The 10,767-nt window shown below is 48.1% G+C and overlaps 1 protein-coding gene and 1 long non-coding RNA gene across 5 annotated transcripts in view; both read left to right on the top strand.

Moving 5' to 3' along the window:
• Positions 1-144: 144 nt before the first annotated feature.
• The window catches only part of ADK (adenosine kinase), a 299,689-nt gene continuing 289,066 nt past the window's right edge, over positions 145-10,767 (top strand). Inside the window, exon 1 of one of the 4 annotated variants that reach the window (XM_056350951.1) lies at positions 145-300. In XM_056350951.1, coding sequence (XP_056206926.1) covers positions 245-300 — 56 coding nt within the window. In that variant the 5' untranslated portion in view covers positions 145-244. Of the gene's footprint in view, positions 301-7,632; positions 7,719-8,523; positions 8,678-10,767 lie in introns of those variants that run through there. The other 3 variants (XM_056350952.1, XM_056350953.1, XM_056350950.1) reach the window with 3 other exon arrangements.
• Positions 307-6,004, top strand: LOC130154677 (uncharacterized). Its single transcript, XR_008823819.1, has 2 exons — positions 307-3,214; positions 3,667-6,004. It is a non-coding gene; the product is annotated as an uncharacterized LOC130154677 (long non-coding RNA).

Below are 10,767 nucleotides of genomic sequence, written 5' to 3'. Positions count from 1 at the left end.
GGCCTCGGCCGCGGGCAGGGGACGGGGGCTGCCTCCGGGCGCGGAAGCCCCGCAGCTAGGCGGGCGGCGCGGCGGCGCACGGCCGAGCAGGGAGCGGCGGGCGGCGCGGCCTCCCCTCCCTCCCCGTCAGGCGCCCGGCGCGGTCGGTCGCTCCCGCCCCCCGGTGGCGGGGCCGGCGGGGCGGGCCGGGGCCGGCGGGCGGGCTGAGGTGAGCGGAGCGCGCCGCACGCCGCCCAGCGCGAAGATGGCAGCGGGGGAGCCGCAAGCCAAGAAGCTCAAGCTGGAGCAGAAGCAACTGAGGTAACGGGAGGCGGGAAGGGGGTCTTCTTCATGAAGAAGCCCCTGCTGATACCGAAGGGTCACCGCGTGCCGCCCCCGGTGGAGGACAACACACGTGCCGCCGCCGTGTGGGCCCCCGCCGCGGGACCGCGCTCCCCTCGCGCCGGCAAACCGCCGCACGTGGAGACGGGCCCGCGGGGGTCCCGGTGCCCAGCTACCCTGGGGTCCCGGTGCCCGGGGTCCCGCGGCAGTGCGCCGGGGCTGGTGCAGGTCGTGGAGCGGGACGCTGCCTGCGGGTGCCGGCGCTCAGGCGCAGCCGGGGGTGTCACCCCGTGTTCTCCCTCCTGGAAAATAACCCTTGAAAGCCCCGAGTGATACCCCCGAGGGGCTCTCTGCCCCCTTTAGACAGGAACCGAGTTCTCTAAAAATCCTCCGTGACAGCCACGTTTTCTTCAGGACACGTGGAATGTTTGTAGATGTTTTTGTACAGAAATAATCTGTGCCATTTGCTATATGCTTCCTTATTTATGTGGTCGCGGTACGATCTGCCTGACTGAATCCCGTCTGACTGATGGCTTGCACGGAGACAAGTCATTTATTTTGAAATGCCACAGCAGAGAAATGGAAGGTTTCCCAATGCAGGAAGCACGGTCAGCGTGAGCGCTGTAGCAGAGCTTTTGTTGGTGCAGTTTCTCGTTTGTTTTCTCAGCATTATTCAGACGTGAATATAATTGTAAGATAGCTTGTCTCCTTCCAAGTATTCAGTATATGGAGAGGATTAATGACGTAAGGATTGAAAGGTCCAAAATTACCTTGGCCATAACTAATAACTCAGGCAAATATAGCATAAAAGTGATGTACTTCAGTGCTGAGATGAGAACATCCCTTTCAGTACTGATGTCCTTACTGAAAGAACTAATCCTATTAAATTTGTCAAAGTCGAGGTACTTGCTCCTTTGGCAGCTGAGTGACTTTTCATGTCTAATAATAGTTGACAAGCTCAGTTGCAGATAGTGGAAGAGGAAGAATGTAACTGAGCTCTCTGTAAGCAAAGAAATGGCAGGCAGCAGCGCAAGGTTGTGATTAAAAAGCAAGAGTTATTTCCGTGGGCATAAAGCGAGGTGGAGCAAGAAACTGGCAATTGCAGTGTTTCTGTTTATACAGCTTATTAGAGGATTGCATTTTACCTTCTTCAAGCCTAAACATGAAAAATAAGAAATTTGAGAACCTTATCGGAGCGCTGAGTTAAAAATATAAGAGATGCTCACAGTGGAATGACAGGTGATGTGCTCTGATAACAACTGATTAAACTGAAAATACTACTTTTGTAAGATATCATAGCTAAAACACGAGGAACGTTGTTAGAACTTGTGTACTCTGTTTCACATTATTTCAGTGTGAAGTGTCAAATAGATTCCAGCTCTGTTTCATAAGAGGAGAAAGGCCATAATAAACAAGTGATCGAATAAAGTTAATGTGTGCTGTGGGTCGCAGGCTGGACTCGTGAAGTGGGTGGGGTGGTTGGACTGGATTTGGCAGACCTCTGCACTCGTTTGAACGTAACAGCAAGAACATGTTTGGCTGAGTGGTGCTGTGGGACTTTGTCCCGTGTTAAAAGCCAGTATGGAAGGTACCAGAATGGCTGAGGTTCCTTGACTTTGTTGTATTTGTAATGAGGTTCTGTTGTTAATGCAAAGCATTGCTACGTATGGTCGGGAGTATTGGAAACAGTTTAAAGATTAGAAAAGAAGTGAAAATTTTGAGATAGCAATATCACTTGAAAATTCTGAGAGATGATAACTTTGTATTTGTTATGCCAAGAATTATAGGAGAATTCCTTGTTCTCAGCATCTAGATCCGAGACTCTCCAGCCTCTTCAGGAGACCATGACTAACGGAATTGACAAGGATGGTCTTGTACCTTACGTATTCCTCATATAATATGAACTGGAATCTTTCCCATGGCTACCAAGAAAACTATTTTAATAAAAAAAAATGACATAAAAATTAAATTTCACTTCAATATAAGCCGCACCTTGTCAACAATAACAATAATTTCCTTCCTCTATATTTTTTCTATCATTTTCTCTCTCAAAGTGGCATCAGGGGGGTTTTGTGGGTATATCTTTCTTTTTTTTTTTTTTTTTAAGTCCCTTTTGATCCCTTCAGCCAAAGGAAAGCAAATGTTGCTCCCTCATGAGGTGGGCAAAGCTGACCGGGCTCAGCTAAAGTTGTTTGAAAGCAATATAGGATGGCCGGCTTTTGCCACCCAGTGAGCAGAACACAAAGCTGGAGACCCAAACTGGTGTTCCCAGCTCAACAATGCGTTGTGCTGACGTTAATCTGCTGGGCGGCAGGTTTTGCATTGTCTTTATTGACGGGTGCAAATCCCCACTAAAACCAGCGGGCTTTAGGCAAGGCCGTTAAATGCGTGCTGCGTTGTTTCAGGCTTCTGACTACATCTCTGCTGTGCGAAACTGAAATATCATTGTGTGTGTAAACTGTACTGTTTGAACAGAAAATAGGCTTGCAAAACTACAAACGGCTCATCACTGAGTGGTAGCATCAACTTGCTAGAAACATCATGAGACGATGCTTTAGAGGGGAATTACTAAGGATTTGTGTCCTTTCATATTTGGCTTGGTTTCATCTTGGAAGTCTGTGAAAACCGCAGCCAGGCTTCTGCTAACAGACTGGTACAGGTACAAAATAATTGGAACATTCTCTGTAGAAATGTTTGAGCTTACATGTACGTGTCTGTATAGAAATACGCGTGTGTGCAGAAGGAAAAAACGAAGGAACTTGTGAAGTCCTCCACTGTGAAGTCCCCTCTGCTGCATTATGGCCTTCTGGCTGTTCTGCAGCTGCTGTATTGATTGAATAGTCATGACGTGGCTGGCTGTTTGGACAAATCAGTTTATCTACGTGAAGACAATGTAAGCATTGAATTTGACAAATAGTTCCACTGAAAGTTCAAAGTACAATAGTCCTCTTCTTCTGCTACTATTAGACATCTCTTCCTTCTCAGAATAAATTATCAAACAGTCTGTGGGCAATTGTTATCAAAAGCTGTCCTTTGTCATTACTGTTCCACTAGATTTTAGACAGCTTGATACTGGTGACTGTGAAAAATATTGCTAATTTCATGTATTTTTAATTTTCTTAATAAGATGGCTTTTAATTTAGCTTATTCCTTCATCAGCTCTCTACAAATGAAAGAAGGGATTTAAATTAGCTGTGACAAAGCTTTCGGTTAGAACTTAGTAAATCATTTTTCTTTCTTTCTTATTATCTCTGGCCTTTTTAGTTTTTTTCAATTTCACCTTGCTCCCCATTTGTATTCATTTCAGTTTCTGTCTTCATGGCTTATACTTTTCTCACTTTCCAGTTTCTCCTATCTGCAAATATGGGTAACTTTTTCCATGTCAGTACTCTTAATGGCCTCTTAGTACAAAGGAAGATCTGAAACTGAAGCACCTTGCTGTGTTTGCTCCCAGAAGAATACAAGTGATAGACTTTTTCTTCAGGTGGATATTTAGACCCCTGTGGAAAGCAGAGAAACAAGTGCTTTTGAAGACACTAGCAACAGACTTCGTTAAATCTGCTTTATTTATAAGAGCAGCAACTTTCCCTTCAAAGCTGTGTTGACAGAAAGATATCCAAAACCGGAATTTCCATTGCTGCATGGAAAATACCTCACCGTTACAGTGCAGGCGCTCATTTCCATTGTTCAGATGTGCAACTCTCAAATTACTGTTTAGATTGACACATGTCTTCACCTGGCCTTTGATGTAACCCTGTGGGATTTCTCGCATAGTGTGTTGTACTTCCACAGTTTTGTGTTCTTGTATTGGAGAAGCTTGTCAGGGTGTTTTTGTCTTTTTAATTAGAAGTAATTCCTTGCTTTAGGGGAAGGAGTGTGTAACCTGAGGAGAGGGGAGGTCGTGGGAAGGCTTTTTCTGCTCTGGACCACGAGCATGGCTGGTGACTCTTTCCTTACTAGTGTCACCTGCAGCCCGCCTGGCCAGAAGAGCCGTATTGACGAACAACGGCAGTTTACACAGACTGATACCCTGCAGAGACATCAGCCTCTGACTTGGTGTGCTGCCTCCCCGAAGGCAACAGGACTAGTCTTGTCCCTAGAGCCGCTCGCAAGCTTGATTACCTGTGGGAGGGGTGCCAGTGCAAATACGCCTATTTCATCATGAACCTTGAAGGTCCGTGATTATTTTTTGTCCCTGAGATTTGCGAGTTCCTGCTTTTTCAGCTAATGAAAGGCCCGTGTAGAATTACTCATCTACTAATATTACTTATAAACAGATGAGGAAGAAGCCCAGAAAGGACAGTTGAGTGAATGGAGAAGTAGTTGAATACAGTGTCAATGCAACAGTGTGAAAGGCGCTTTCTGTAGAGCAAGACCTTGGCTTACTCTGTTGTTACTGAGGTGTATTTCATGTGGAAATGTTTGAAGCAGAGCTCTGGCTTGTGATTCAAGGTTGTGATATTGCGTTTGAGTAGTTACTTACACAGGCATGGTCTGCAAATATTTCACAAAACCAGTTTCAGAAGCAGGGAATGGGTTGCTGTCTGAAGGTTGTTCATTAGTATTTGCTGGCAATGTATTGGAAAACCTTATCTTCTTGAAAAAAAGTAAATTGAACTTGCAGATACAATGTGAACGCTATACTATCTCAAGGCTGTTCATGTTTTATTTGCATAAATTGCTTAAATAATTTCAATGTACATACTAAAATAATTTCTATAATAATTATCAAAGCTTTTCTTGTGTGAAGGAGAGAAGCGTTTGGGTATTACTCAGAATTCAGTGAAGGGAAAGGGTTTTTTTCCGTTTTGAACTGTAATCATTTCTGTAGTGATTGTTTGACTGCAGTCAAAGCTGTTCCCCACTTGAAGGATATGGTATCATATAAGCTACTTGCTGACTTTATGTTACCTTGGGATTTCATATACAGTGAAAGATTTCTGTGGTGTGGTGTTGGGTTTTTTTTCCCCTTGTACATCCAGTCCTACAAAGCAGTTGTAACTGTCTCAAGGGCTAGGCTGTTTGGCTAGAATAAGATAGAAAAAAAAGTATAGCTGTCTGCAATATGATGAAGACTTAGCAGATTTACAGACTTGGCTTTGCTCTTGCAGCTGTGTGGTCTGTGAAGCTGCATTAAAAGAAATGGGATTGTGCTATGGAATTTTAAAATAATAAAAAAACCCCTTTTAACACTTTGCTACCAGGTCCAGACAAGATAAAAACCCCCATCTTATTTTATGTTGCAAAATATGAAATACTCTCTGCAGAAAATTTTTTGAAACAACCACTGTTCTAGTAGAAAATACATGCAAGTTCTGCGAAATGTTGTTATTGAAAGAGAATTTCTGGACTTCCTGCCTGCTATTCCCATTTTATAATGTCTGCTGAGGCCGTTATGTAAAAGATCATCTTTCTGTCTTGCAAAGACAGAAGAGTGGGCAGCTTATCTAAGATTAACCTTAATTTTGTACTTTGGAGAAATTGAGTAAAATACGGGGGTTAATGGAGAGCTTTTTGTTCATGTATTGTAAACTGGATGATTCATATCAAATATTTGTGGAGAAAAGCGTAACACCTTAGTCCAAGGCCAAGGCCTAATTGCCTGTATCTTGGATACACGTTACAAATGTATAAAATGTATAGTTTCATGGATTGCTTCAATAAAGTGCAATTTTAAAAAGTTCTCACATGCTTACCTGTTGTTGTATCAGGTAGGGGTACAGTTCATTTTTAATTCATACCGTGCTTGAAAGGATGTGTTTAAAGTGAAATCGCCTGAGGAATAGTTGGTCATCATGTGTAGAGGACCTCATATGGTCATGAAGATTCTTTCCTGACCCATGTAGTAACAGGAGCAGTTTAGAGAGATTGCAGCTAGGTCGTATGTCAGGTATTGTAAATTTTTAGATGCAAAAGCTGTGCATTCCTTATTTCTCTCAGGGATTTCTGAAGCCAAAACACATGTGAAGGCACAGGTTAGCTGCCCCACTCAAGCAGAGCAAGTTCGGAAGGTGTCAGGGAGCCTGAGCAAACTCAGGCTGGCTGCATAATGCATACATGATGTCACTACAAGTCGAACTTGCGGTACGAGCATTGTAAAGTTAATCTCTGGATGACCGTGACCATGAGCGATAAATGACCATTTTTCCAGGGATACCCTGGTTTGTGTTGCTCCACATATGCGTGAGGGTGTCTAGAAGTTCTCTGGCAAATGAACAAAACCCCCATAGCGATAGCTGATGCCTCGAAGATGTCAGTAACAGTAGAACCTGCGGGTATGTGACAGTGCAAGCAGGATGACTGGGCACTTGGGAATGGTTGGAAGTTTATGAAGTGCTATTGAAAACTGCTGTTGAGATGTCATGCACACTATTTAATGAAAGGCTGTTTTTTAGAAAAAAAAAATCTATAAAAACACTCTTTTGGCCCTATCTTGCTGAACTAGTAAAAAGTTAGAAACATTTGATGGCACCTCATTTGGACTCTGTAGCGTAATATTTATAATATGCAGTTGTATGTTACAAATTACTGCAAATATAAATCATGTTAATGTATTATTATCTATTTTCTTTTATTTATTCCTATGTGCCTGTTAAAGCTAGGCAATTATTTAAGAGGGAATCGGCAACTTGGTGTTTTAAAAAAATGTTTTTAATGTTTAAAATACAGCGATGGGAGCAACAAGACCAAGCTGTGTTACTACTATTGTTATATTTGCCTGCGATAGGATTCCCCCCCATTTTCAGTTACAAAACAGAGGTTTGGCTATTAGGCACTGAAATTGTTAAACTAGGAACAATCTATTGTTCAATATGGAGGGGAGGATAGGGCTGTTATATATTCAAATATAGTGTTTAGATTTTATTAGGGTTCAAAATCCTCCATTGGGATTTGGGGACCTGTTGTTCTGTGTGTTGCAGCAGTAAGGGGATGGATGTGCTTCCCACTCCAGTTAGTTTGACTCTTCAAGAACCCCGATGCACTTTAATCATGATAATTTTTTATGCGGCGAACAATTTTTGAATGCCCACTTCAGAAAACCTAGGAAGTTTGCCCTGCATCAGGTACTGAAGGTAAATATTCCCGTTGTCCTCATGTGACACTATAGGTCCTTGAGCATCGTGAACATCTCAAATTTTGGCATCGTCTCTGCTGACACACCCCAAAATCAGAAACAGTTTAAAAGCTCACCTCAAATTTTTCCGAGTATGATATTCCCCTTTGTAGGTGGGAAGGGAGGGATGCCAGGGCTAATGACCACATGGTTAGGAGGTGGAAAAGTTGAAATATTTAACGAGAGGTGACACAACGGTACTTAACAGAAAAACGTGGGATTCACTTTTGGCAAAACCAACCTCTTCTGACATCGGTTTCATGAATCAGTGTTTCTGGCGCTGGTAAGTGAGCGCAGTAAGCGCGGAGCCTGCGCGGGCAGGGCGGGCGGAGCGGGGGGCGGGCGGTGCCGGACACGGGCGCGCCGGGCAGCGGGCAGCCCGGTGCAGGTGGGAGCGCGGCGCGGCCCCCGCCCCCCCAGCTCCGGCGGCTCGGCGTTCTGGACCCCGCCAGGCGGGGGGCGCCCGGTGCGCCGGCACCGCCGTGAGGGGGCTGCGCTCCGCGCTGCGGAGCGGCCGCGGGAGGCGGCTGCGCGGGGGGCGGCTGCGCGGGGGGCAGGGTCACCTGGGGCGGCGTTAAGATCTAAGCCAAGGCACAAAATAAATAAAATAAAAATAATTTTTAAAAAGAGTGAAACGGCGTTCCGGTCGAGTGGGTCAAACCCGCGTGTGGCGGCGGGAGGGCGGCCGGGGAGCGCAGCAACTCCCCCGGCCCTGTGACAGCTGAGCGGGGCTCCGCGGGCCATCTTTAATGTGGGCAGCGCGGCGAGCGCGCCGCACCTCACCGCTGCCTCGTTGAAACATTTCTTTTTAATTTTATTTTTTTTTTTCCTAATTACTGACCGTAATTACCTCCTGGGTCCGCGGGAGGGAGGTGACAGGAGGAGGTGTGTGGGCGGCGCGTGCTCGCTGCCCGTACCCAAGATGGCGGCCAAGGCGCCCGGCCGGGCGGCGCCGCTCGGTACCGTGAGCTGCCGAACCGGGCCGCGGGGCCGCCAGCGCCCCGCCGCCGCCGCCGCCGCCGCTGCCTCGCCCGGGCTCCCCGCGCCCCGCCGCCCCGGCCCGCCCCTGCCGGCCGCTTAGCCAATGGCGGCACGCGGGCGGGGCGGGGCGGTGGCGCGCGGGTGGGTCGCTCGAGCCGTGGCCGGCGGCTCAGTCGCGGCTGGGTCGGGCGGAGAGGCGACGCTCGGGCAGCGCAGCGGGGCTCCGCCGCGGCCGGGCGGGGAAGCCATGCCCACCCTCAGGTAACGCCGAGCCCCGGCGCGCGGCTGCCCGCAGCCCGGCCCGGCGCCCCGGGGGAAGGGGGCGAGCGGGGGGTGATGCGCTCCCGCCGGTGGGGCGGGGGCTCTCGGTACGCCGCCGGCGCTCGGCTCTTCCCTCCTTCCCCAGCCGTGTGGTAAGGCTGCGGGGTAGCACGGCTTCGTCCCCTCCCTCCGCCGCCGCTCGGCTTTGCGGCTGCCCGCCAGCTGCGCGCCCACGGGGCGAGCGGGCTTCCCCCCTCCCTCCCCGGCCCCTCATCCCGGCGGGGCCCGCCCGGAGTTTATTTCTGGCGGGCAGGTGGGCGACCCGGTCCTGCCCGGGCGGGAGCGCTGAGGCGCGGGGCGGCGGCCGGGGGTTCCGTGAGGGGTCGTCGCTCGGCGGCCGTGCTGCCGTCGGAGGTGGCGGCGGGGCGCGGGCGGGCAGCCCCCGCTGCGGGGTCCCGGCGCTCCGGCGGCCGCCCGGGAGCCTTGCAGCGGCGTGCCCCGACTGGGACTTCATGTGAGATGCACCCGCAGTGCTGAGGAGCAGGGTGGTAAGAACAGGTGAGGCTCTGAGCAGTCTGGCGGGACTGCGGCGGGGCCAGTTTGTCAGGGACAGCTGAGGAGTGGCGAACCCCTAGCTTTTAGCGAAAGGCGTTCTTATGACCAGTTTGCCCTCCTAAAACACCCCATCTTAAGATGGAGTGGCCGCGTAAAGTGGGCAGGTAACCTACGTTACGCAGTTACTTTGATGGGTCCCTCAGCTGCCAGAGAAACGCCTAAACCCGCCGGCTCGGAGCGCAGCGATGGCTCCAGGCAGCGCTGCCATCTCCCCTCGCCCTCAGCGCGCCCTGTGTCAGGTGTTGGCTGGTTCTGGTGACCCTTTGAGATGGCAGCAGCGTTTCACTGCGGGAGCATGTGGAGCCGGCACCGCTGCGTGAGGAGCTGGGGGTGCTGGAACAGTTCTTTGTTTTTTCCGGGCAGCTGCCTTTCTTACGTAAGGCCAAGGCTTTCAGGCTCGGCATCGAGGCTGGAACCTGTGAGTGTGTCACGCTAGAAGGCTATGAAAGTTTTATAATGAATGGAGTCTCCACGGAAGATACTCCTCTAAGTCAGCGTGTAAATACTTAGCCAAATACTGCCTTTACTTAAGACCTAGGTAAGGAAAATGCGTGAGGAGCCCTGCTGGCTACTCGCGTGTTTAAGGTCTGTCAGCATGCTGAAGTCATTCGCTGACGAGTGATGCGAGGGAAATTGGCTGAACCCTCGAATCATGGAGTAATAGTTCTGGGGTGCTTTGTGTCAGACAGGTTATGGTTAACAGTAAATGCTATCTTACTCATGTCGCATAGGTGCGTGGGATGAGAGACTAGTGTTCTTAGTGGAGAGGTTATGGCTATTTGAATGCCACGGGTCTGGTACTATTCCTATTTTAACTACGTGTATAAAAGATTTCTGATAATTAAAATTTTGTGTGCTGTGGAGTTTAACTATGTTTCTTTGTGGCTGAAATTAATATACTGAACAGGCTTAGGACATGCCTTGTTTGGCCTTACTTTTAAGGGCATAATCAAACCCTATAAAAATACTATCATTTTAGATTACGAAACTGTGTCATATATTTGTAAATGGAAGACTAGGCATACAGCAGACTGCCATGCAATTGGGACACCAAAATGCCCCAATCGTGCTTTATTAAGGCTTTCTGACTGTAAAATGTCTTCTCACAAGAACTTAGTATTAAGTGTACGTTACAGCTGCACAGCAGTATGAGGCTATTACACAGCAATAAGAAAGGTGAAATTTTCAACTTGGCTTCCTTCACTATTAGTCACTGTTATGTAGTTCAGAAAAATTTTGCAGCAATTAACAGGAAAAAAATGATGTGGTTTTTACGAAATAATGGATCTATTTTTTTTTAGCAAGATTTGCCAGTATCCAAAGGCTCAAAATATTCCTCTGTCTTTGTGCCAGTAACTAATAACATGCTTTCACTGATATTTTGATGTTACCCTTCTACAGAAGTGCACAGCAGCATGGGGTGTTGACAATATTGTGTGATAGCTAGATGCAGCACTGCTAATGTTCAGCCACCA

Source organism: Falco biarmicus, chromosome 9 (genome assembly GCF_023638135.1).
Source record: "Falco biarmicus isolate bFalBia1 chromosome 9, bFalBia1.pri, whole genome shotgun sequence".
Classification (NCBI taxonomy): Eukaryota; Metazoa; Chordata; class Aves; order Falconiformes; family Falconidae; genus Falco; species Falco biarmicus.
Note: the sequence above shows the minus strand (reverse complement) of the source record. Positions and strands in the feature narration are given on the sequence as shown.